Raw genomic sequence first — 27,147 nt, 5'->3', positions numbered from 1 at the left:
CGCCTGCAAAATTCTCTGTTTTTCTAATAAAGAGCTCTCTCTCTCTCTTTCCAGCAGACAGGCCAGCGTGCTGTATGGAACATTTTCGAGCACATGCAGCAAGTTCTATCTAGCTGCCATGGTTGCTTGTCAAACATACAGTCACATAGGTCGCCGTATGAGGTGATGATGACGATGGTTTTCCTGCAACCTCTTTGAAACGGGGCGGTGAAAAATAGTCGCCTAGCTTGCTCGTTCTAATGAGGTATGCTATACAAGTTTTTAATCTAGCATTTTTGTTTACATCTCCTTAATATATTTTTTTCCTTTCAAAGTCTACCTTGTACCGCTAGCCATGACTGTAAGATATCCGGTCGTATCAATTTCTTCCGTGCTTTTTTCCGCTAATACTCTAAACCTCTCTTGCTTATCTAGATTGGTCACCGGTTGATGCTTCCGTCCACTTTAAACCCAAGCGCTTCTCGAAGGTGTATGTTATCTACGGTTCTCTCTGGGTGAATCTCTTCATATTTCGTTAGGATGTTCTGAGTGTTCTCGAGACTTTTGCCACAACATGCACGTGCCTCATCTACTCCCGAATAATTGCTCCGGTATGTTTTTGCCCTAAGGTAACCTGCTCGAGCGTCGAATAGCAGGGCACTGCTCTTTGTGTTATCGTACAGATTTTCCCTTCTAATTTCATTCTTCGCATTCTGGTAAATCCTCCGTGGTCCTTCTTCTATCCCATTCTTTGCGTCAAATTAACTGACGCTCTTGCATTCTTTCTCACGCCTCCTGGTAGTCTATTTACAGTAATAGGACGCATGGATGTTATGAGCGGCCCCTTTGGAATGGGGCGGTGGGTTGCGCCACCAAGCTCTTACTATTATACTGCCTCGTGTCCAACCCAGGTTAAACAATTAAAAAAAGCACTATGAACTCTCACATCCAAATTTTCTGATCCCCTAATGCGAACTGTGCTTTTGTTCGTCTCCGTTTTTTGTCGTTTGCTTACTTTTATTCCACCAATCCTCCAATCGCCTCTTACTACTCCCTATCGCGGACATGTTTACCTTTTCCACTGCTCTCGCTGAACCCAAGGGCTTCAAGGAGGTCAGGGGTGCCTAAATTAACCGCTGGGCAGACGTCTTCACATTCTAATAAAACATGTTCCATAGTTTCACTAGCTTTCCCTAGAATAGTTTCCTTAGCATAGTTTCCCTAGCATAGTTTCCCTTGCATAGAGTGCCTCGATATCAGCGTCACCTTACGGAGAAGCTTGACATCGAGGCACCGTACGCACTATAGGCTCGTAGCGCCAGTTCGGTTTGGAACTTCGGGGCATTGTCAGCTTGTGGGAAAACAGAACCTGTATGTTGCACGCTACAGAAGCGTCTGTCATTTTTTTCTAAATTCTACAGGGTTCGATGGCACTTGCCGATAGCTTTAGTGTATATTGGAGATCATTGAGCGTGCCCTAATTTTCGCCCATCATTTGGAGTGAGTGAGTGAGTGAGTGAAGTAACTTTATTTTGGTCCAGAGAAGACGCAGGGGAGACCCCGCGCCACCCGGCTAGTCCCACGTAGGGACCGCCAAGCCGAGGTTGACGGCCCGATCGCGGGCACTCTGGACGGCCAGGGTTTGGTCGTTGAGTTCGGGGCTGCCCAAGAGCGCAGCCCACCTATCCTCGCTGAAGGAGGAGCCGATGGCTTCACACTCCCACAACACATGGTCCAATGTTGCCCTTAGTCCACAGGCAGGGCAGTCCGCACTGGGATCATTTGGAGTAGCTTGGTGCGCTGACAGACAGGCTAACAAACCCAGCATCTTATTTAAGCCAGCATCGCCCTTCCAGCTTACGACTGGCTAATATCCTCACTTTTTTATTGTAATTTCTAATCCTCTTGCGGCCTACTCGAACAGCCTCTACACGTATATAGCGAGTGTTTATCTGTAGACAAACGTATTGAAATACCCGGAAACTGAGAGCTGTATGACGTCTCGTCACCTGCCTTACTGGAAGGCTCCATTTGAATCGCTTACAAGAAAAATTGAAGATAGTGGTTTCAATAATGAACTTTGTAATTACTCATGTTAGAGCACAAACGTACATTATCGGGACTGAATCGGAGCACTAAGAAATCAAGGTCATCAAAACTTGGCTGACATTGACTGCTAGCTACATCTTTGGAAAACACGTTTTCAAGTTATCTGACGAGGTGCATTGATTTTACAGGTAACACTTTCTAGAACCGTGGAAAAGTGCACCGATTAACGGACACTAAAAAAAAAAAACTAGATCAGTTTGCTCTCGTGAAGTACTCATTCAAAATTCAATTTTCTGTAATTTTGCGGAAGAAGAGGCTGTGTATAGTAAAACGTAAACTGAAGGCCGGAATTTCATTCGTTTTTCATTGCGCGCCGTAACCTGATTGCTGGTCCATTGCACCTATTTTTAAGGCTCCAAAAAACCTCACCCAGTACGCAAGAGGGAACACCTGGACAAAGCGCCCTGTCTCGTGGTTCTTTCTTGTGTGCTGTGTGTGGTTTTCTGGCGCCTTAAAAATAGCTGTAATGAATGAATACCAACATGCCCAGCAAGATGCTCTCGTAAGCCAATTGCTGGTACGTCATTGTTACAAAACGAATTTCCAAGTTTCTTTTTTCTTCCTCTTTTTGTATTTGGGCAGTTATGCGATGCACTGAAGGTTCCGAAAGCTTTGGTTCGCTTAAAATACAATGCAGTCAGTTTTTTCTTCCACTAAAATGTTATCGAGGCAGGAGAAGACGGCGAAAAAATCCATGGCGTCAGGGCAAGCTGATTCGCGAACTTCATGGTGGCGTCGCCACCCGTACTCATTTCTTGTGCGTCTTTTCCGGTTTATACCAAGGCTCCTTAATATTAAGTAGTGTCAGGATTGGGGGCTCGATCCCTTCGTCCGTGGTCCTTTGCCAAGATTGGAGTACGGCATGAATTCGAAGGTAGCTGGCCCATGCCGTCGTCCAACTTATTTACGCTGAGATCGTTGATGAAGTGAAGAACTGCTTCTCATCGAGAACGGGGAAAAGGGTTTATTTACAGAAATTAACTCAGTCTAACATGACTGCTTGAGAAAAAGAGTATTAGTCCAACAGGACTGCATCAGAGAAGTGACTCAGTCTAACATGACTGCTCAAGAGAAGTGTGTCCAACATTCGCACAACCACAGTTTTTATACACTCGATCCGCCGGTCCTACGACGCGGCGGCTGTTCGTTTACACATCACCAACTCGCAGCTGCTCTGAAGACCAGTCTACCGACACAAAGGCACACACATTCCGTACACAGAGGCAACCGCACGGGGTGCCGTTCCGGGAAACTGTCGTTGTCGATCGCGCGTCGCTCATTGTTTTGCGTCCGTGAGAAGCGCAAAAATACGTCGTTCCCGCGGTAGCTTCTCCAGGCGTGTCAGATCAGCTCCGCGTGGAATCATTGTCCACACATCGAACTCGTCCCGTCACAATGTCGAAGGGGCTGGAGGGAGGCGGCGGATTCCAGCGCAAAGGTCGCTTCTTTGAACGCCTCGCAGCTGCAGCGACGGAGAGGGGGAGGTGCGCGTCTTGCACCCCTTGTCGTAAACGGGTGGCAAGGTGGCAATCTTGTTGCGCAACTCGCCGTTCTTGACAGCGCCTCCATGGCCCAAAAAGTCTCGACTGTCTAGCGCTGACAACCGCTAGGCAGGAAGAGAACGGCTGCTGGTCAGGGGGGGGATTGATGTCTTGGCTCGCAGCGACCACCTGTGCATTGATGTCACCGCCCCAAAACATCCAACAAGGACAGGCAACTGCAAAATGAACCCCACAACACGGCTCTGCGCCGAGATGACGTGCATTGGCTCTCACTTTAAACTCGCTAGGCTTCAAAAAAAACAACAACATAAGTGCAGAAGCAAACAAAAAATGCTGCATTTCGCTATGCCAATTTCTGAAGCAAATTCCTGCTGACAAATTCAGCAATCATGGAGGGAATCCTGCTAAATGAGAGGGGATCTTCTTCGCTTAATAAAATTAACACTAGTAACCCAAAAATTTAGGCGGGACCCCCAAACGCAGAATTCAAATTAGCCTGCTCAAACCATCCGCATTGCTATGCAACTTTCCCTTCTTATATCTAACGGAGAAGTTGTACTCTTGGAGAGTGAGGCTCCATCGGAGCAAGCGGCCGTTTTTGTGTGACATTTGATTGAGCCACGTCAGAGGACAGTGGTCGGTCTCGAAGATGAACTTCGTTCCGTACAAGTAACACGACAACTTCTGGGCGGCCCAAACCAAACAAGCGCATTCCTTCTCTGAAGCGCTGTAGGCCTCCTCTCTTACATTTAGTTTACGGCTGGCGTAGAGGATAGGATGCTCCTCGTTATCGTCGCCGACTTGACTAAGTACCACGCCCATACCTCTGTCGCTTGCGTCGCATTGAACTATGAATTCCTTTGTGTAGTCTGGCGCGCGAAGCACAGGGCGAGAAACCAATAGCGTCTTCAAACTTTGGAAAGCGTTCTCTTTGTCCTTATCCCAGTGTACGTTACTCGGTGCTCCCTTTCGGAGGGCGTCTGTTAATGGACTTGCCAATTGCGAGTAATTCGGAATGTACCGTTGATAGTACCCCACAAGTCCCAAAAATGAACGAACGTCCGTTTTCGTGCGCGGCTGAGAAAAATCTCCAATCGTAGCTATTTTCAGCTCAGCCGGCCGTCTCATGCCCTGACCAACAACATGGCCCAGATAAGTAACCTGCGAACAACCAAACCTACACTTTTCCGCTTTCATCGTTAAGCCGGCTTCCCTCAACCGTGAGAACACCTGTTTGAGGTGCGATACGTGTTGTTCCCAGCTGTCCGAAAAAATGGCTACATCATCAAGATAAGGTAAGGCGAACTCCTGCAAGTCTTTTAGGACAATATCCATTAACTTAGAGAAGCTAAACGGCGCGTTCTTCAGCCCGAAGCTGAGTGCGAGAGGGCGAAAAGTGCCTACAGGCGAGATGAATGCGGCATAGCGGCTGGCACTTTCTGAAAGGGGAACTTGCCAGTACCCCCGCACGAGATCTATAGTTGAAATGTATTTAGCAGCGCTAACTCTTTCAATTCGTTCCTCAATGTTGGGTATCGGGTACAGCTGATCCCTAGTGATCGCATTTAACTTCCTGTAGTCAACACACGGACGAGGGTCCTTGTTAGGGGTTTCTACGAGTATTAGCGGTGACGTGTAGTCACTCTCAGCGGGCTCAATAACTCCCAACTCTAGCATGCGCTGTATCTCTGCCTCCATAATCTCTCTCTGTCTTGGAGACACCCTGTAAGGTTTTGATCTTACTGGTTCGGTAGAGGTCAGCTCAATTTCATGCGTTATCAGTTCGGTTCTACCCGGCCGATCGCTGAATCTGTCGAGATATTCCCCTAACAGCCCTTTTAGCTCATCTAGCTGCTCGGGTCTTAGAGCATGCGAGCTTACCGAGTGTTCTACTACTTCTTCTAGGCCGATTTCAGAGTTGGAGGTTGCCCTATCCTCCTTAAACTTGGTACCGATGCCATCCGGCTCTTTGACAGTATAGTTAACGACTCCGCTCCGCTCTACATACGGCTTCATCAAATTACAGTGATATATCCTCACTTCCTTCCTGCGACCGGGCATTCTCAAAGCATAGTTAGTTTCTGAAAGTTTGTGCAACACTTTAACGGGCCCGTCCCAGTGAACTTCAAGCTTGTTCTTTCTTGAAGGTTTGAGGATCATTACCTGGTCTCCGGCGTTAAACGTACGAAGCCTCGCATTCCTGTCGTAATAGAATTTGGCGTTCTTTTGAGCTAGTGCCATGTTCTTTCCGACTAGTTCTTGGGTTGCGCTTAGCCGTTCCAGTAAATTCAGCACGTATTCAACCACGGTTGGACTCTCCCCTCTTTCCTCCCACATCTCTCTTAACATTCTCAGTGGAGAACGGAGTGTCCTCCCATACACTAGTTCTGCTGGTGAGAACCCTGTCGCTTCATGTGGAACCGTTCGCAAAGCAAACAAAGTTGCCGGCAGACAGTTCTCCCAGTCCTCCTTGTGCTCGTAACAGAGCGCACGCAAAACTCGCTTAAGCACCGAATGCCACCTCTCTACACTGTTTGACTGAGGGTGATAGACAGAACTGTGTATTAACTTTATTCCGCACTTTTGCAAGAATGTGGAAGTCAGTGCGCTCGTGAATACTGACCCTTGATCTGCCTGAATTTCGGCTGGAAACCCAACTCGTGCAAACACTGTCAAAAGCGCGTCTACTACTTCAGTGGAGCTGAGCTCTTTCAAAGGGATTGCTTCTGGAAACTTGGTAGCCGGACACAGCATGGTAAACAAGTACCTGTAGCCTGATTTTGTTTTTGGAAGAGGCCCTACCGTGTCTATTACAAGCCGTCTGAAAGGCTCTGTTATTAAGGGCACTACCTTCAGTGGAGCTTTCCAAGTCTCTCCTGGTTTACCAGAACGCTGGCAGGCGTCGCATGATCTTACAAAGTTTTCTACATCTTTGAAACAGCCAGGCCAGTAGTATTCCATAAGCAATCTTTCCTTTGATTTGTTTATGCCTAGGTGGCCGGACCACCCATTTCCATGACAAAGACTCAAAAGGTCCTCCCTATACTTAGTAGGTATGACTAACTGATCTAAAATCTTACCCTTTCGATCTCTGTAATGCCGATACAACAATCCTCCTCTCTCATGTATCGTTACGTTGCGCCTAGCAATGCCTTCTTTAGCTGTGTCACGTAATTTAGCTAAGCTCTCATCATTCTTTTGCTCGGCTGCCAGTGACTCTCTATCCACGCGTAAGAGTTGATCAAAGTTCTTTGAGGCCGGTGATAACAACGACCCTGTCTCGCTTGTGAGCGCGTCTGCTTGCTCTTCCTGCAGGCTAGAACTCTGACACTCTAGTGCTACGCTCTCATTGAGCTGGTCAACTGGCAGGCTCTCCTCAACTGTTCTTTTGTCCCTCGGGCCTAGCTCGGATTCGGGTATTGAAGCTATCCCCTTTTCTGCTTCAGCTGGAGGAGCTTGAGCATTTTCAGCCGAAAGCGCCGCGATCTTACGAGCTTGGCCTCGGGTCAATGCCTGTACTATGCCCTCTCCCAGTTTGAGCCCTCTGTCACGCAGTAACTGATTCGAACGATTCGAAAAGATGTAGGGATACTGCAGTGACAAAAATTTGGAAACTGCAGCCTCAGTCTCTAGCTCCCCGAATGGTCCACTGATCTTGACTTTGGCCATGGGCAGACACACGCTGTTTTCTTCTACAACCTGTTTTATCCATGCTACTTCTCCGGTGAAGTGCTCTACCATCACGTAAGACGGATGGACAATGTCTAGTGTGGCGGCACTGTCTCTTAGCACTCGGCATGGTTTTCCATTAACTTGCAGGTCGTGGAGATATGGACTTAAAAGTTCCATATTCTCATCTTTTTCCTCCACGTAGGAAAAAACTACGCTAGACTTCTCGCAGTTTACAGCTATATGCCCCAGTTTGTGGCATTTGTAACAGCGAATTGGTCTAAAAGATCCGAACTTTCTTTTCTGTTCTTGTGCGGTTTCTCCGTTAAGTTTCTCCTCGCTCTTTTCTGCGGGCTTTTCCGCCATGTCTACAGGCTTCGATCGTCTAGTTTGCGCACCCTTTTTGAACGGAAATGGTTTCCGCGGTCCATTTCGACCGTCCCAGTTTCCCTCCTCGGCGTTCAATTTTCTACGGGTTGCGTACTCTTCGGCTAATTCAGCCGCCCTTTCCACAGTGTTTACATTACCTCTGTCTTGCACCCACAGTTTCACAGCTTGGGGGATGGTTTTGTAAAACTGCTCTAGACACATGCATTCAATGATCATGTCTCTGCTGTCGTACGCTTCCGCGCTTTTAAGCCACTCGACTAGGTTGGCCTTTAAGCTATACGCAAACTCCGGATAGCCCTCGCTATCTTTCTTGCCTGTGCTCCTAAACCTTTGCCGAAAAGCTTCGGCTGAAAGGCGGTATTTCTTCAGGAGACTAGCCTTAACTTTCGCATAATCATATGCATCCTGCACACTCAATCTGGCGATTACTTCCGCCGCCTCACACGGCAACATAGACAGCAACCGCTGTGGCCATGTACTCGGGCCGAAGTTCATCTTTTCGCAAGTCCTTTCAAAATTGCTTAGGAACAAGCCTATGTCGGTCCCGACCTCAAATGGCTTTAATAGCCTGTCCATGCGGTACGATTCTGCCTCACTTGATCGACCCAGAGCGCCTTCACCTCCTTGAGGCAACTCCAAACGTTTGCTTTCAAGTTCAAGTTGCATTTTCCTTAACTGAAACTCGCGGTTTTCTCTGTCCCGTTCTTCTCTTTCTTTTTCCCGTTTCTCTCTCTTTTTGAGAAGTTCCAATCCCATTTCAATATCTTGCTCACTGGCCTGATTGGAAATTAGCTCCAATAATTCCGATTTGAGCATTTCCTTGCGTACATCTAGGCCCAGTTCCTCACCAACAATCAACAACTCGTCTCTCAGCAGTGTCCTTAACTCCATGACTGCTGCTTTACTGCCTTGATTCTGCTCTCTAAATCTAGCTAGGAAAACACAACCTAGCTAACACACAACAATCTAGCTTCCCTACTGTTCTAAACAGAACAACCACAAAATGAAGCCTAGAGAGTCAAAGCAAAAACCAAGCACTCACCGCAGATACAGCACCATGTCGCAAAGTCCATCTCACCGCTGTCAGCCAGTTGTCAGGATTGGGGGCTCAATCCCTTCGTCCGTGGTCCTTTGCCAAGATTGGAGTACGGCATGAATTCGAAGGTAGCTGGCCCATGCCGTCGTCCAACTTATTTACGCTGAGATCGTTGATGAAGTGAAGAACTGCTTCTCATCGAGAACGAGGAAAAAGGGGTTTATTTACAGAAATTAACTCAGTCTAACATGACTGCTTGAGAAAAAGAGTATTAGTCCAACAGGACTGCATGAGAGAAGTGACTCAGTCTAACATGACTGCTCAAGAGAAGTGTGTCCAACATTCGCACAACCACAGTTTTTATACACTCGATCCGCCGGTCCTACGACGCGGCGGCTGTTCGTTTACACATCACCAACTCGCAGCTGCTCTGAAGACCAGTCTACCGACACAAAGGCACACACATTCCGTACACAGAGGCAACCGCACGGGGTGCCGTTCCGGGAAACTGTCGTTGTCGATCGCGCGTCGCTCATTGTTTTGCGTCCGTGAGAAGCGCAAAAATACGTCGTTCCCGCGGTAGCTTCTCCAGGCATGTCAGATCAGCTCCGCGTGGAATCATTGTCCACACATCGAACTCGTCCCGTCACAATGTCGAAGGGGCTGGAGGGAGGCGGCGGATTCCAGCGCAAAGGTCGCTTCTTTGAACGCCTCGCAGCTGCAGCGACGGAGAGGGGGAGGTGCGCGTCTTGCACCCCTTGTCGTAAACGGGTGGCAAGGTGGCAATCTTGTTGCGCAACTCGCCGTTCTTGACAGTAGTCGCTCCTGTAAATAGTCGTTTTCTTGTTATTGTAGAAGGATGATTCACTAACACAACGCGAGTCGTATTTCACTTTTGCGTCTATTTAACCTAACAGCAATAAGTTAAAAGCTAAGTCTACTGCTACTTTTCGGTAATAGACCAAAGTTTTCGCAGTGTGCTTGTGTATATTGTTCTACCTCCGTTCTACGTATGAATGCGTCATTTCATTTGCGTCCTCTCTGCCTGTTGTTGCACGCTAGGTGCGTTCGCCAGGCAGCAAACATCATCTTAGCCTGTCTGCTTTAACCTATAACTGTCAGCATCATTGCAATAAATAAAAAAATGGAGAGTCAACATCCCAAAAATGCTACCAAGACAATCAGTTCTTCTTTGACACATTTGGGTACCACATGATATGTTGTTCAGACTTTACTGTCTCCGGGATCGGTCTACATATTTAGACTCCGCTATCTCTGGGATGGGTCCATATTTTTCGTTGAGGAAAGTTACACTTCCTGCTCTGGTTGTAGGCGCCCGTAGTTGGAACGAGCGCACCTTGGTTTCACTGCGATGTTTGTTGCGCTAATTACGCATTATTACGCCTGCGTGCATAGTTCTATGCTAACTTGGTATCCCCTTTTTCATTCCAAGTTCTAGTTTGGCGACTTTTCCATTGCCCTTCCTGGGCGAGAAGGCCTCAGATCATCTGACTAAACAAAAGTGGCCAGATACCCTCATCTCAGGAAACACAAATCAATCTGAAGTCTCCAAAGAAGGGCTTGTCTTAAAAAAAATAATTTTATTAAAGAGTGTTGGTTTATCTCTCTCACCCTAATAGATCTATTTGCATTGTTGGACTGATGTGAAAGTAAATGTGCATGTATGCATAGACGTGTGTAATTACGGGCAAGTAAATAACATTGTTAATACCGTGAATGCCAAGTGTTACCTAAGGGTGATATATACCGATTCCCTATCGCTATCTCTGCCTACAACCCCGATGCACCGTTTTATTGTGACGTGAAACATAACAGGCACGTGGCAACATGGCACAGCCTTCTTCTTAGGGGCAGATCAACAGCTGATTTCCTGTGATGCGAAACGAAAACAAAACAAAACAAGAAAACACAAAATCCACAGCCAAAGGACTGCTTGCCGCTGTTTTGTTTCAACGCCACTTTCCCCTTGTCGTATTTCGGAAAGCCTTCTTTTCTTTAGGAGCTTACGCTATGCTCTTTACGATGTCTTTCTTCGAGCATCCAAGGCTTCACTTGGACTCATCATTTTGCTTCGATGCCTTCGGGCAAGTCTGGAATGTTTCTTCCATACTCGGCCACGTGTTAATAACCTCTCTGTCCATTGTCGCGGTGATATCCCTTCGCCAGAAGGGTTGGAGGAACTGTCCGCGCTCGCTGGACTGAGCGAAATAAAGTATATTAGTAGTATATTTGGTCTTGTTTACCACCTTACGCGCTGGTTGAAAGCGAGGAAAGTAAAAGAGCGTTTTCTGTTTTGTGCACAACAGTTAGCAGAAGTGACGCGATGGGCGGTTTGCGTCTGGGAGTTTGAACAGACGGCAGTTGGACGGGAACGGATCGGAAGCGGTAATGCATGCCAACGCACTGTTGCCTCCGCAGAAAGCGAGAAACGTGTGAGCCAATCCGAAGCCGAAACCGTCGGCGAGTTTTGGGGCCTGGCGGCTGCAACTGCTCTTCGCGCCCGCAGTGCAAGCGCAAATAAACCAAGTCTCGCACCACTTTGCTCTTACTCGTCGGCTTAAAGAAAGACACGCCACGCTGTCTGGCATCTGTTTTCTCGCTCACGTCGAGTGACAAAAAAAAAAGAAAGAAACCGAGCGGGGAGAGGAATAAAACAAAACAAGAAGTCCTGAAGTAAACCGTCTGCCTCGCCGAAAAAATACAGTACGCAATTGAAAAGCAGCCATTTTCTTCTCGGCGATCTACTAAACGCATCTAGAATGTTCGCGTTCTTTAAAATAACGGAGAAGATGTCAGGGAAGGAAAGGCTGAGCCAGAGAACTTACCTTGGGCGCCGCGACGCGCTGTTTCATTCTTGATATTTGTTTTTCCGCAGAGCAGATGACGAACGTTCTTTGTTGACGGACAGACGACGCAAGATCAGGCGGGTAACGATCGAGAAAACTAGTTGTGTCGTCCGCATGATGCTTCGATGAGCGATCGTAATGCTTCTTATGCCGAACATGTCATTCGCAGTACGTAATACACCGAGTGAGTGAGTGAGTGAGTGAGTGAGTGAGTGAGTGAGTGAGTGAGTGAGTGAGTGAGTGAGTGAGTGAGTGAGTGAGTGAGTGAGTGAGTGAGTGAGTGAGTGAGTGAGTGAGTGTGTGAGTGAGTGAGTGTGTGAGTGAGTGTGTGTGTGTGAGTGTGTGTGAGTGAGTGAGTGAGTGAGTGAGTGAGTGAGTGAGTGAGTGAGTGAGTGAGTGAGTGAGTGAGTGAGTGAGTGAGTGAGTGAGTGAGTGAGTGAGTGAGTGAGTGAGTGAGTGAGTGAGTGAGTGAGTGAGTGAGTGAGTGAGTGAGTGTGAGTGAGTGAGTGTGAGTGAGTGTGAGTGAGTGTGAGTGTGTGTGTGTGTGTGTGTGTGTGTGTGTGTGTGTGTGTGTGTGTGTGTGTGTGTGTGTGTGTGTGTGTGTGTGTGTGTGTGTGTGTGTGTGTGTGTGTGTGTGTGTGTGTGTGTGTGTGTGTGTGTGTGTGTGTGTGTGTGTGTGTGTGTGTGTGTGTGTGTGTGTGTGCGCGTGCGCGTGCGCGTGCGCGTGCGCGTGCGCGTGCGCGTGCGCGTGCGCGCGTGCGCGCGTGCGCGCGTGCGCGCGTGCGCGCGTGCGCGCGTGCGCGCGTGCGTGCGTGCGTGCGTGCGTGCGTGCGTGCGTGCGTGCGTGCGTGCGTGCGTGCGTGCGTGCGTGCGTGCGTGCGTGCGTGCGTGCGTGCGTGCGTGTGTGCGTGCGTGTGTGTGTGTGTGTGTGTGTGTGTGTGTGTGTGTGTGTGTGTGTGTGTGTGTGTGTGTGTGTGTGTGTGTGTGTGCGCGCGCTAGCAATGCAATGCAATGCATGCATGCATGCATGCAATGCATGCAATGAGCGTGTGTGCGATCGAGCGGCAGCCTCATTCAGTTAACTTGTGAGTGGGTATGCCGAGTTTACATGCATATAGGCTGGTTAAGTGAAGGGATGCTTTGACAATTTAGGGCCAACCGTTAGGAGACTGAATAATCAGACGCGTCCGTTTCGAACTACTGGCTGGACTGTTGTCAGTCTGGATGTACTGATTTCTAGCCCAACAAATTATCATTTCGTGGTTGAACCGGACTGTCTTGGAATAGTCAAAAACCATCATTCCGGGGCTCGCACAGATGTGATTTGCAGGAGTGCTTGATCAACGAGGTGACAACCACGTGTAGCCAAGTGCACCACCTCCGCGTAGTTAATGCGCAATCTTCAGTCACTTCGCAACGAAAGATCAATATAAGCCAAGGACAACCTAGTAGAAACACATCGGCATTTCCATAACGGCCATTGTAAGCGCACTGGGTCCACAAGAAACCGAACCAGCTATTCGTGCTCTGGTTGCGCTGACAAAGCCAGCCATGACGACGCCAGCGTCAACAATACCGTCCGTTCCAACTCGCGCGCGGGGTGGCCTCCCCCCCCCCCCTTAGTCCGACTGCGTCCGCGTTTGCCTTGTCATTGGCCAGACCGAAAGAGAGGGTGATTGTGCCAGCCGTCTAAAAATAATCGCGTCTGTCGCCGAGTGCTGCTTCTTTATTCGTCGTCCTCCTCTCCACTGTACGGAGAGGGAAGCAATGTCGACTCGCGTGACGTCTCAGTCCTAAGTAGCCAGCTCTGGGATTCGAAATGGCAGCGGCAACGGGTGAGGAGGAATCGCATCTCCTCACGTGGTGGTGTTTTGCGGCAACACTTGAAAGCGTCGTGGTAGCAGTCAAAAATAAGAGGCAAATAGAAAAGAAGCAAGTGCAAGAACGTTGAGGTCGCGCAGCGTTCTTGCAGCGAATGTTCTATTGCGCTGCTGTGGCAAGGCAGGGAGAAAGAGAGAAGTACTTTATTGAGAGCTAGAAATGTTAGCCTACCGAAATATCTAGAGGCTACTTCAGATAATCAGTGTGAAAGATAGAGCAAAAATGAATAGAAGAGATGAATAATCGAAATAGAAAATGTCGCAGTTTCACCATAAAGGCGAAACATCGCTTGTGATAGCTAATTAGTAGACAGCTATATACACGACGTAAGGATAGTAGTTTTTATCAGCTGTATAAACTTGCAAACATTCGCTCAATAACTAAATTAGCAAGCATGATGTCACGCGCCCACAAGCAAACATGAACACATCTCACTCGATGACCACGGAAACTCGCTGTCAAAGCGCCGGATTGACAAAGCGCGCTAACAGCAGCGAGCGAATCGACCTTCGTTTTGTCTCTCGCTTCAACGCGAACTAAGCCGTGAGAACACAGCGCATACGGAGCTGCGAGCGCTCGGCGCCCCTTTACTCTGTACTCATCGCGGATCGCTTTCATGATAGGGCTCGCGTGGCTGCGCGATACGCAGTATAGACGCCTGCGTAGAACGCCGCCCTCCCTCGCCTCCCCCCAGTGCTCCGCGCGCGGCTGAAGACGGCGCGCCTCTTTCTCCCCGCTTTCCTCCCTGGCGCGAGCGAGATTGAGGCGCCATCGTCGGCTCACTCTCAAATGATTTCACTCGCACATACGGCATATGGCGTGCGGCGATAATATTATCGGCCTTAGACTTTATACGGGACATCACGGCGACGGCAGAAATGTGACTTGTGTGTTCATGTATTTGATATCCCAATAATGTAGAGATTGAAACATGATCCGTATTCATAAATAAGAAAGTGTGAGAAACAATCAACGTAAGGATTGAGCCTGTGGAAACATGGTGACGTTTTGAAGAATTCCACTGGTTTGTTTCCGCAGCGTTACGTTCTCGCTTGGATTTCGCGAATCAAAATGTGCGAGAGGGAAAGAAGAAACAAACTTGAAGCATTCTTTTTTTTGTGACGACGCACCTAAGATAGTTCGCGGTCGGAAGCTCAGGTATCTCTTGAATTCGATTCTCTGGCGCGCGCATAGTCTTTGCTCATCCATCAACGCCTCGGATGTACGTTGATGAGCAAGAGCTAGGTACTATGCGTCTTGAGAAAGCTTTGGGGTGGCGCCATCTATTGTGTAATCAGTGAAAAATGGCTCTGTGCTTCGAGATAAGGACGCACAAATTAGAGCCTTTTCTTTCATCTTTCTTACTACGTCATTGAGGCATATGACGATGACAAGACTTCTGAGAAGGTGAAATGAGCGAGTTCAAATATAAAACTTTCTCTTGCGTGTAAAGTGTGTGCTCAGGATGAATTTCGGAGGCTCATGCGATGCAGAAGTGGCTTAGGACAAGAATCCCCATCGAGCACATTTCAAATAAGTATATTTTGCAACCGCCGGTAAAATGTAACGCTGCCCGCTATATTTCACCGGAAGTAGCCGCACACGTCGGGCGAAAATCGCAAGGTGCGCTACCGTTTCCATCACCAATGGCAGTAAGAAAGACCGATCCACCGAAGGTCTGTTGATACAAAAACGACGCTGATGCAAAGCACCGTTGATTCATAAGGACCAAGGTAAATCGAAAATCAGAGCAGTACCGGCCTGCGAAAATCAAATTCCTTATTGGGACCAAAAATACTTTCTCCATATAAATTAGTGGAATACGCTAATTTGCTGACTATTGATATCACCATCAAAAAATGTTGTTATTATTAACCGAGGGTCCCACTACAGTTCTCTCACTTTGGGACCCTCGTCTGTATATTTGTCATGTAATTGCTTCTGTTTTTGGAACCAATAAATCTGAATCTGAATCTGAATCTGAAATAACCCTTAGTTGCGCCAGGTATCAAGATAGTTTTGTGTTCTTTCACCTAGCTTGCAAAAACGCCACTCCCGCCGACACAAAGAGCTGTTCGTCTACTTGATTATATAAGGCCAATGTATCTGGTTCAGGACAAGCAGGGCCTCGAATCGCGAAATAGTGTAACTCTCTCGACGCTTACGATCAGGCTGGACATCTTGGACTTCCGAGTAGCAGGAAAGCAATTGAAATGGGTAAACCGACCAGCTGTAGGGGGTTCAGTCTGCTGTCCTTACGGCCATGGTGTCCTCACGGCAGGGTAGTTCAACAGCACGGCAAAACAACGCCACCCGAATCTCCTCATCTTATCTACTGCTCTTATCTAAGGAAAAAAAAAAGAAACGGGTGCGAATGGGGCTCTATATACGGCGTCTATAACGTGGCGTGGAACCCGTATCGGGGTCACACCAATTCAAACACGGCAAGAGTCGCAGTGTCGTCGCGTGCGAAGCCAACCATATATTTCTTGGCACGCGAGAAGGCGGCTGCTTCTGTCGCAGGTGCGCTACACCGCCGCCTGCCTTCCTGCACTCGCCGCGAGCCGTAAATACGAGCAAAAGAAAGTGCTGCCAGGAGAGCGTGAAAGACAGACTTGAAAAACAAAGACAACGCTGACTTCGCTTGGCCGCGCGGAGGGGCAAGAGAGAGACAGCGACGAGTGGACCACGGCTTCCTCAACCATCTGGCATTCTCTCGGGCAACGAGAAAAGGGCGACACGCTCACCGACGAGTCCCCCCCCCCCCCCCCCCAGCTCCGGCTGCCACCTCAGTGCCGACGAGAAGAGCGTGGTCTCCTTGCCCGCTGGGCGGGCACGACGGAACCGGCTGTTTTAAAATTATTCCGGGTGCTAGCCAAAGGGGCCCGCTCTCGCGAAGAAGCCTGCCGCCCCACCGAGCCCTGCGTCGAGACGACGGACTCGGGCAACCTCGCGGTCGCCCGAAGCCGTATTTTTGGGGGTCCTCCCGTGCGGGTGACGACGCGGCGCGTCGCGGGCCCGTGTCCCGCGAGGCCCGAGGTCGAGGCGTCGTGCTCCTGCGTTTCGTGTCGGACGAGCCCGCGGTGTAGCGACGAACCGGCGGTGCTCCGCGCCGGAGCTGCGGCGTCGGACACCTTGGGCACCGTCGCCTGCAGGTGGAAATGCGTTCTTCGCCCGTCCCACGGCAACGATGTTGGGCGGGAATCTCGCCGTGTGTCCCTTTCGACTCGCCCTCGTGGTCCGCCGTCTGCAAGCTTGGATGACAACTCCGTGGAAGCGGCCTGCAGGAGTGCGTGTCGTGCTACATGTATTGAAAAGAATCGCTGCGGGCCCTGACCAGCTTTAGCTCAGGCTTGCCTCTTGCGCGATTTCCCCGAGGTTGTCGGATGATTTCCTGCCTTCAGAGTTAGTGTAGGTTCGCCGCTGCAACGTTCATTGGATGAGGGCAACCAGCGTGTTGGGAAGTTCAAACTGCTCGTTGGCCCTCAAGGTGAATGGAAGGTGGCATCAATTGAACCGACTTCAACGGTTCCTGTGTGACCGCGCGAGGAGAGGTTTTTTACTGACGCCACCCGCATTGGATAACGTACACTTATCGGCCTCGCAAGAACGGTTGTTATATATTCAAGATAATTCAGAAGAAAAGCACCTCGAAGACGCATACACTTTTCTGAAAAGCAAAAGAAGCTTCGTTGAATGTTTTCCGCACGGCATCACGAAAGTTTACTGAAGGTTACTCTGGTATTGGAAGTCATAAGCAGACAGCTGCAGTAATCGCACGGTGCAGAAGGTTCTCTGTCGAACTTTTCAACTATTTCCAAGTGACAACAGCAGCCTTCCCGGTGTTTTGAGGGGACATATATGAATTGCAAAGTATGACTGAAACAATGGAACATGCTTCGTTTATTGAGAAAGCTACATGATTTCTCCAGAGCTTGACGCAGAAGTTGGTCTGTGATAAATTTGCCATTGATCCTGTGATAAAACTATTTTTAGGGCGGAAAGAATCGTAAAAGTGGTGCCAGCATTCTTCGCCCAGATTGCATAATAGCGTGACAGCTATCTATGTAAAGTTTGTAGGCCTCGCCAGTGATTGACAAATTTCACTTCCATTAGGATCAACCTCTTACGAAGCGAAAGGGGACATAGGTCTCGAATGCAGAAACTGTTATGATACGATTATATTCTCGCTATTTTTATTATACGCCTCTCACGCTAAGAGCATGTCCAAGGTGTCAGGTTTTTTGTGATCTGTATACAAACTGAGGTTGCGCTGATTTCGTGCCTTTCAAGCCAGACAGCCGAGTTGCCATCATAGGTGTTTGAGCAACATAGAAGACAGCGTGATATTTACCTTGGTGGGAGTGGTGTTGACACCACGAATCGGATGCCACAGCGTCGACGCGGTGTGGTGTTGTTGCCCTGGCGCGTGTTGTGCGATGATTGCGTAAGATGATGGACACTCTCACGGTACCGGAGGTGCACGAAGACGGATCCCTGGCGCTCAAGGTGTACTTTCAAAGTTGGACACGACGCAGGTCAGTGTTGCAGTGTGCAGTAGAAAGTTAAGCCTATATAGGTGGAGCCGAAAGTGTGGCGTCTGTGGCGCATTTTCGGCTCCACAATCGCTTCCGGCGCTTGTGTTCAGCGAAAGCATGGCCTCTGAGATCTGCCTCCGCTGACCTGAGGCAGCCGCTTCTTTGGGGCGTGACTATTGGTATCGATTGATTTATCAAAGCCGGCTATTTTTGGCTCTTATATTCCTGTCACTTTGCAAAGGCGGCTTTTGGCACTGTAAACTGTGTCGATCTTAGAGATAGTGTAATGGAAAGTGTCGACTTGAATGACCGATCTGAATACCAGTGCACAAGCAGTGTTACTCCAAAAATTTAAGTGCAATTTGTAACGGGGCGGATCTTGAAGGCCGTGCAACGTCACAGCGCCCACATCCCTCACATCATTAACCACTAGGGCTAATGAAGAAGTGTCCCTTGTGACATACCTTGGCAGGTCTACCGGGAAGTTATCGCTTGTCCTTCACAACGGCCCTGCGGAGGTTCTTTCCCAATTTTTGACGATTTTGTGAATGTTGCTGACTTAATAGATATATAGATACACTTTAATACCATTCTTCATTCGTACAATATAAACTTGTGGCTAATGCAGTGACATACTTTATTTCTGACAACCTCTTCTAATACCGTACTAAATAAATCATATTCTCGCAGGCTGTTCCACAAGATTTGATTGTCAGATGAACAGATAGAAAAACTTGCACATAATGATTAGCATTTAGCATTCACGTGCTTGAATCGACAAAGAATCCAGTCGATGCAATAAAATAGTTTGCTTAAAGTGCACATAAATATGCAGCCAAAGAACAACAAACGGTTGAAGAAACAATGGCATATATCGAAGAAAAAAGAATCTACCGCAAACGTAGGAAACGTTGCGACAAGGTCGCAGGACGGACAACTTCTGCATTCTTGGAAAAATTCAAGATCTTCAAAATTTCCCCTCACAACGGACAGGAGAACGAAAGGAATAAGATGTTCTGTCGCGCCACTAATATTTGTGTACAGAGTGCTCTGGCGCAAAGAAAGGTTATAAAAACATTGTAGAAACATCATCCGGCGTTGACTTTTTTGAACGCCTCACTTGCTACCACTAGCCCATTTTTTCTGCTTCTGTTCAGTGCAAACTCATTATTATTTTGTTTCCTTGAGGATGTGAGAATTTAAAAAGATTATGTCCTCGGCCTTTATCTTTACGCTGTGTTTGACGCAAGAAAAATGTAAACCGCTGTAGCAAAAGAAAAAGAAAAAATAAATATAATAAAAATTGGCGGATTGCACACATGTGTAGGAATCGATAGAGGTTTCTTTGATGTTTATGGCAAATTATGAAAAGTGTCAATGATAGAATTGTAGAGCGACAACAAAAACTCCCGATGCTGCTTTCTTTTGCTCAATGCGTACCACATCAAAGTGTTTTCGCGAGTGTCAAAGAAGCCCGCGATTACACAGGAACTGCCGCGCGACTGGCCGCTCGAGGCACTTTGCGTGTATTTGCGGGTTTCTTTCACGCTCTGAAAAGCACTTTTATGTGACACGTGGGCAAGAAAAGGCTGTATCGCGAGCTTTTCATGTTTCTTTACAATTTTCTCATTGACACTTTTCATCTAATTAGAATATTTGAGACGTTGATTAATTAATGGAGACTAATTATGTTATTGGAATGCACACAGCAACCTGGGTATATCCAAGCGACGGCAAACATTACCTTGGTTCTGCCTAGCTACGTGGCATTTGAACATTTTAAAATATTGGTGCATAGTAGTTGGGAAACCCTGCATGTACAGCGAGCCTGACGTTAGTCTGCTCCGGGCCACTGTCAGTTGCAATTAGCTCCTCCTCGAAGAGGCAGGACGTGTGTCGAGTGAGCTTAGGAATAACGTTTTTCAATGCTCTGAACGCGGTTTAAATCGTGGATCCGCGGCCTCAAAGAGACGCGACGTGATTCCTCACGCATTCCGGTCGCATTTGCCGCTAAATCACTACTGACTGTTATTTTATTTGAAACATTATTCTCCGAGTCCAGCCACTTCTTGATGGGTGAGTCTACCTACCCGTTTTCGAGGGCCGGTCCCGGTGACATTGTGGTGTAAAATTATGGGCCACAGGGGAAATTGGGTACACGTGCACTAGAATGTGCAGTGGAGCCATCAATATGTGCCACTGGGTGTTTGAGCAAGGTATGTACACTGAAAAAGGATGGATAGGTGGGCTAGTAGTTAATGCATTATAATAAAAAACTTAGAGCGCTAGAAGCACAATGCAGGTAGAAAAAGAAACATCAGACAAAAAAGAGCGCGTTTGGTGTGTGTTTCTTTTTCTACGTCCTTGGTGTTCTTAGTGCTCTAAGTGTTTTGATTATGTGCATTCGTACGCGCGCTGACACTACGGGCCAATACTTACCTCTGAACACTTACGATTTGTCCGCTACACTCCCGAATTCTGAATTCTCCCTATTTTACGGGCACGGTCATAAATCTCGCGAAAACTGCCTTAACCACACCGCAGGAAAGAAAAAGAAGAAAAAAAGTTGTGTCGTGCAGCAAAGCCGGATCGAAATTGCAGTTATGCGCTTGCTGCCTATCCGAAGTCTGATTTAAATCCAAGTCAGCTTTTTGCAGGACGCGGCGGCCTAGCATATTAGGTTTCAGATCCATAAATTCGCGGAGGAGTGCGCGTGACGCAAATGTGCAATATGCGTCGTTGTGTAGTAAACTGTTTGCCTAAGAATGTTTCGCCGCAATATAGTTGCGTTGTGTGGTGGAGCATAAACAAAACTGTACAGATTAAACAATGGTCGTGCAAGAAAACGAAATTAGTTTTGGAGACAAGGACATTTTCGACAGTTTTAGGCGCCTAGTTTTCTGTACCGTTGCAAGGAGCGCGTTCCATTGTTAGCGATTGAAGCCCTTTAGGAGAAATGGTTGGGGGAATGTCTGGCGGCATTGCCGAATACCTCGACGATGTTTGCGTCTGTTGGCACGTCGTTTATTTCTTTTCTTTTTTTAGGCCTCAACTAGAACGTAGAGTACTCTCCCCGCGAATTTCATTTCACTGCTGCAGCGCTTGCTCTGAGAAAAACAACAAATCTGCATCTCGACAATGCGCGAACGACGTTCGAAGCACCATTAGCGCCACGTAAGCACCTTGCGGCCGCAACAGCCTCTCTCGTTGCACCTGACTCACGTACGCCGGCGCCCACGGCTAAGGTAATTTCCGAAGCACTTCAGGAGCTACCTACACTGTTGCTCGGCCCTCGCCACTCGAACACAGAAGGAGCACGCGCGCGCACACAGACAGGCAGCCTGCTCGCGCGAGGAAATAAAGTGGTTCAGTAACGTAGTTTCTCGAATTGCTCTCGCGTTCTCCCGTTTCCGCAGTGCCGAAACCCAATCACGACGCACCGCCCCACTATATAGACTCGAAGCGCGGCCCTCCTCCACAGACACACTCGAGGCAGAATCGCCCCGAGGACTCGCTAACATTGACGCCGATTGCGCGCCAGGTACTAAGCCTGCGGGCCTGCGCAGACGTGCAGAGGGAGCCACCGGCGGCAGTGATGGCGCCGCATTACAGTTCCGGGCAATTTTCTCGCCCAAGTCGTCCCTTTCTTGTGGCAAGATCGGTTCCTCGTTTTCCTTTTTTTTTTCCTCCGACCTGCGTCCAGGCCTCTGGCACAGGGACCCGCCCGCCTCGATCACTAACTTTGCGTTCTCGTCGAGTGTACTTTGCCCATTTCTCGGCCTAACACCCTGGGCATTTTGACCGTTCGGTTACCGTATTTTCCACCCCACAGTCCCGGGACTGTAATCGTTCGTTTGCTGAACATCTGGCGTACTGCTGTGGGAATTATCTAAATGTGAAGGCAAGTGCAGGGCCTTTGTTTCGAAAACCGCCGATGTCTTAAAAAGGCATAGATGAAGAGCTGGTGGACCCTTTGGAAGGAGCAACCCGTTGGATCGTATGTGACGGAGTTGACGGGATATCTCACGCTCGTCGATGGACTAAAACCACTCCGCTAGTGAGATCACCCTGTGATCACTCTGTGGGTGGGATCACACCCACAGAGTGTGAGTTGTTGCTTCGTTCTGCATTTACGTTTATTTACTCACGTTCTCCAGCTTCCCCATGAAGTACGACCTCGCTTAGGAAGTAGAGTGCTGGCGCCTCCTGTTCTGGCTAGGCGTATTGTAATGAAGAAGAAGCGCCACTTAGCCCGGGGCATCTCCAGCGTATGAAAGGCGACGTAGAAGTGCCGGTTAGTCAGGTGCATCACGAATCCCCCGTAGTGGGTTGTGCTATATCTACAGGCTGCAAACCAAACCAAACCAAACCAGCGCTTTACCCACGGGGCCGGTTCTGACTGCTCGCAGAGTTTTGGCCCCTGCACCGAGTTCGACCTCTCACTCCTTGCGTACCCTGTCAATAAACACCTTGACAGTGCCCACCTATTACGCGCTCATGGGTCCCAATTATTTATATCCCCCCTGGTAACTAATAAAGTTTTGATCACTCCTGTGATTCTTATTTTGACGAGCCATTGTGTTATATTAAACTTCATTTATTTGAAGTCCCCTGCTTCGAGACGAAGGGCGCAGATTCTGGTAATGAAGCGTATTGCTTGGAAAGACCCCCCCCGCCCCCCTTCCCCTCCTGCTTTAATTTTGTTGTGGGAGGTAACTCTTAGCCTCTATTTAACTCAATTTGTTTAAATTCTCCTGCTTCCCGGAGCATTACATCATCTCTGTTAGCAAAGGCTATCTTCGCAACTTCGTTTACGGGAGTCATCTGCGTATGTTTAACATTTGTTTAGGTTCCTCCGCTTAGAAATGAAGTACGTCTTCTCCATTCACTACGGAATCGTTTGCAACTCCCTATTTGGAGTCAATTCGTCCTCTTTGTCCCAGTCTGCTTATTTCAGCTCTCGTGCTCCCTAAATCAATAAGCTAACTCTGTTAAAAAAATGAGATAGGCTGTACCATGGACGCAACCGTAGTCGGATACGTGAAACGTCTTGTAAGTTGTGCGTGCTGTAGTCCGTAAACGGGCACTACGGTGTGCAGAAATGACGTCACCAAATACGCGACTTACATTTATTTACATATTCAAATGCTTACGTGCTTAAGTAATGCTACAGCTAGTGGTGGTCTCACGGTTCTGTTTCGCAATCGTGCTCGTTCTCTAATCGTAGAGGGCCCGTTTGCTTTGCAGAGGGCATATGTGCCCTAGAGTACAGAAATGACACCCCCCACCCCCCCTCCCCTCAAACCCCTACTGGTGACGCACAAGACTTCGCCGCTAGAGCCCCGCGTGCTCGCAGGGACTGTGGCTTCTGCATTGTAGAATAATTTACACACTTAAAAGTGAAAAATGGTGTAAATATGTCTAACTCACACCCTTAGAGTGTGATTTACTTAAGTGATAACCTAAGGGTAAGAGTTATAGACACATTTCCACCCCTTTTTCACTTTTGAGGGTGTAAATCATTTTACAGTGCGCGCTTGCCTCGAGCTCCTGCGCTAGCTCTCCCTGTGTACACGGACACGTTCTGGTGTGGTCAAAAGAGTTCGGTAACCTGCTGCCTTGCTGCGCGAGTCTATTCGCGTCACTTCTGGACCCTACGTGTCGAATGCAAGGGCGCCATAGTCGAGCGAGCGTGAAATTTCTACAACAGTGTTGCACACTTCTAGGCTTTAAAACAGATGACGAGGCACAAGACTAGGTTGGATGAATTATTTCCACTACGGCATAGAGAGCTCTCTCTCCCTCTCAAGCGCGACCACTCCCGATCTGAGGGACAGACCTACTGGTGGCTATGCTTCTCTGAATGCCGCGCACGAAGTGAGGTATAACCCTGATTGCATCATGTGTGACGCGATAATGACGCCATCTGTCTACGAGTCGCATGCTTCATCGAGTAATAGCTTCTTTCCTCCACACAACTATACCAAAGTAAAGGTGCATGGGCAGTACGGCTGTAAAAATATATATAAGATAGCGTTAAATGTTTCCGTTGCAGGTGGCTTTAGTGAGTGGTCCCGTATGATGACTAATATGCAGCGCTTGTGTTCGCCGTTCTTTTGGTCCCGGTCTATGCACGCGCTGTAGGTAATGTTTGAAACAATGGAACACCGACTAGCCCGTACCCAAACCCTGCTTTAATATGAAGGGCCTTTTGACGTCAATATTGGGATTTATGTTATGTTTTAGGAAGTGGTGTGGCCTATGTTCAACTGAGTTCAAAAATTGTTACGCTTCCGGATCGAGTATGCCGATTGTGCTTGCAAAGGGAGTGCGGGCGACTCCTTCTGCAGGAGTAAATTCACGGTACTCCAGTTTTGAGAGCTATCGTATCTGGCAGTGCAGAAGGCTCGCTATCACTGGTTAGCAACAAATTAGAGTAACTCAAAAGCAAAGTAATCGAAATCTTCCAAATCACTGTCGCTGACGCCTGCACGAGCAATCCGAATTCATCGCCGCCGTCTTCAATCGGAACGTTGTTAGTTTAGCAAACATTCCGGCACTCTACAGAGGCGAACACATCTTTATTGGGGTTCCATCTGCGCCACGTAATAAGAATCCATGTAGATTCCCCCGTCCTTGAAACAAAAAGAAAGCAAGCACTTGGCGGTCCTTATGAACGACAACGCTATGAATCTACAGGTGAGACATGGTGAGAACTCAGAACTGCCGAACGTTGGTGTCCATTATTTTGGGCACTCCATCAGGTGCTGCAGCCAAACGCATACATTGAAAAGATGACCTCCTTGTATATTTAGAGACCTTAAATACACTTGTGGGCGATATCCACAGTAGACTTTCTCTTCGCCTAATTTTTTCCTCTCTTTATCCTTTCCCTCAGTGTAGAATAGCCAACCGGGCTCAGTCCTGGTTAACCTTCCTGCCTTTCACTTATCATTCTCTCTCTCTGTCTTAGTATGCTCTTTAAGTTGTTAAAAAAGATAGGTTCTACTAAGTGGAACACATGTGCAAGAATGTTGTAGTTGCTAAAAAGAACCTATGAGAAACTAATGTCCTTGACCATTGGCTCTTTCTTCGCCCAAGCTTCTTATGTGGAACGAGATTATGAGTGTACCTCAGAAACAACACATGGAATTGCGACGGCGAGCAAGGCAGCATTTCTTGAGTTAAAGAAATAAATTTAAAATAAAGGCAGAGGGTGCGCTTACCGGTGCTTTCGGAGGCAGCCTGATGTGACAAACTTTTTGCGTTGAACACGTGGTTGAGGGCGACAACAAAGTTTCTCTAACTTCACCTCTTCGTCGATCCTTGGAAGCCGACGACGAAGAAAGCACTTCCTGTGAGAATAGAACTTTGCTGAGAACGACTTCAGTTGTTTGTTTTAGTTTCTCAACCATTTACGTCACCATTAAAAACCGTTTTTGCTTGCCCCCTCCCTTGTTTTGAGGACGTCAGGACAGAAAGGGTCCGGGACAGGATAGGCATATACTTCGACGCAAAATGTTTCCGTTGTTCACTGAAGGCCTACGCAGTACGAAATGACTGCGGTCTATAGCCGAGAAATTGCGGCACACAAACAGACGTTGGTTCGGTGCTTTTGTCAGTGCCGTCGCACCTGTAATCCCGTGCTACCTAATTTATTTTCCTTTCTTGCTTCGCCCGCGGCAGTGCGCAGTGCTGCAGTACAGGCTCACGCGTCTGTTGCAGTACATGGTGCATTTCCCGCGCTATACCTGTGTCGATGCGTGGAAGGACATAAGCAACAAAACGAGAATGTTCTCCACCCGGATCTGTACTGCATTGCTCTTTTCGTTTTCTTCAACTTGTTCTGGGTAACTAGTTTATTTGCACCTTTCTCTCGTCGGCACCTACTTTCCTTGGGGCTGGATTTCCCGCCGAGTGGGCCTAATTTGGATTGCCTGTGCAACTGGACAATGGCGAGGAGCTTTCGTGGCAGCTCTTCGTGACTACTTTCTGCGGACTTGTCTAGTTTTTTGGTGGGAATTCTTTTATTGGTGCGTGAGTTCGCGTTTGTAGGTGTCGGTTCCTTTCTTTTGCGTATGTGCGTTCCGGCTTTTGAAGTTTGCGTGGATTGAATGTGAGCACGAGTGTAGTCACAAAGTGCGAAGGAAGTAGTTATCTCGAGACCAACTCCGTTTCCACTATTGGAGTGTGCGTAAAACTCAGAAGGGCTCTTGTTAGGCAGAGGTTCGACTAATTTGAAAGCCATTTCTCGCATTTATTAGAAAAGGCAGAATTCTAGCGACTGTAGCAAATTCAACGATGATGAAGCACCCCTCCTCCCCTTCATAGCTTATTAAAAAAACTTCAACAATCTGTACGTTTCAAGGATCTCGAACCACAAAGTTCAGGCACGTAACTCTGCCTCTCATCCCTATCTTGCTCCCCTTTCCAACAAAGAATGAAAGAAATGGGGATTCCGTAAACTCATGAAGCATTTAAAGCTGAGAAATAGGATTAGCGCACAGCTTACGTAAAATTTTTATCTAGCTTACGAGGGTTTTGCTATAGTCTTGCTCCCAAATTACTAGTGTAGTTCAAAGCACTCGGTGTATAATACATTCATTTTGCCCATTTGAAGCATCTCCGCAGATGCAGTTTGCAACATTTATCCAACCACCTTTTCTTTTGAATGCTTAGTTAAGAGTTGCGAGCTTAATCATTTCTTTAAATATTGTGATTTTTAACAAGCCTTCAAAAACAGAAAAGAGAAAGGTCCGCAACTTAGAAAGTCTACTCTTTGCGAGTGGAAGACTTCAACCTCGTGTTTGAAATAAAGAAATCTTATCAAACTCTGAGCAGTGAATGAAGAGCAATTGGATTTATCAGTTCTTGTGCATATGGATAAGAGCTCGTGATGCAATGCTTCCTCCTGAGAAAGAAACGAAAGAACAAAGAAAAAGCAAGGAGGTCAACTAATCATACACCCGGCAGAGCACACTAAAGGGGCTCGTCACATACACCTACGTCTATTGACGCCAGTGCATTTCATAAGTTAGAGCACACATTTCAAGCCATTGCTACGTAGTTTCCAAGCTCTTAGCACCGTAACTAAGTACTTAAGGCATTGCTACGAAGTTATTAAGCTCTTGAAAGTGTAACTACGTCATCATGATGATGATGATGACGTAGTTCCC

General features: G+C 47.9%; 1 protein-coding gene across 2 annotated transcripts in view; it reads left to right on the top strand.

Annotated features, from left to right (window-relative positions):
• The window catches only part of LOC135911500 (eye-specific diacylglycerol kinase-like), a 481,563-nt gene that overhangs the window by 21,959 nt on the left and 432,457 nt on the right, over positions 1-27,147 (top strand). Inside the window, exon 1 of one of the 2 annotated variants that reach the window (XM_070526838.1) lies at positions 17,712-17,971. The exons of the other annotated variant lie outside the window; for it this stretch is intronic. Within the exon in view, the coding sequence (XP_070382939.1) occupies positions 17,886-17,971 (86 nt within the window). The 5' untranslated portion in view covers positions 17,712-17,885. Of the gene's footprint in view, positions 1-17,711; positions 17,972-27,147 lie in introns of those variants that run through there. 2 annotated transcript variants of the gene reach the window in all.

This window comes from Dermacentor albipictus, chromosome 10, assembly GCF_038994185.2.
Source record: "Dermacentor albipictus isolate Rhodes 1998 colony chromosome 10, USDA_Dalb.pri_finalv2, whole genome shotgun sequence".
Classification (NCBI taxonomy): Eukaryota; Metazoa; Arthropoda; class Arachnida; order Ixodida; family Ixodidae; genus Dermacentor; species Dermacentor albipictus.
The sequence above is the reverse complement of the archived record's forward strand: the minus strand, read 5'-3'. Positions and strand labels throughout refer to the sequence as shown.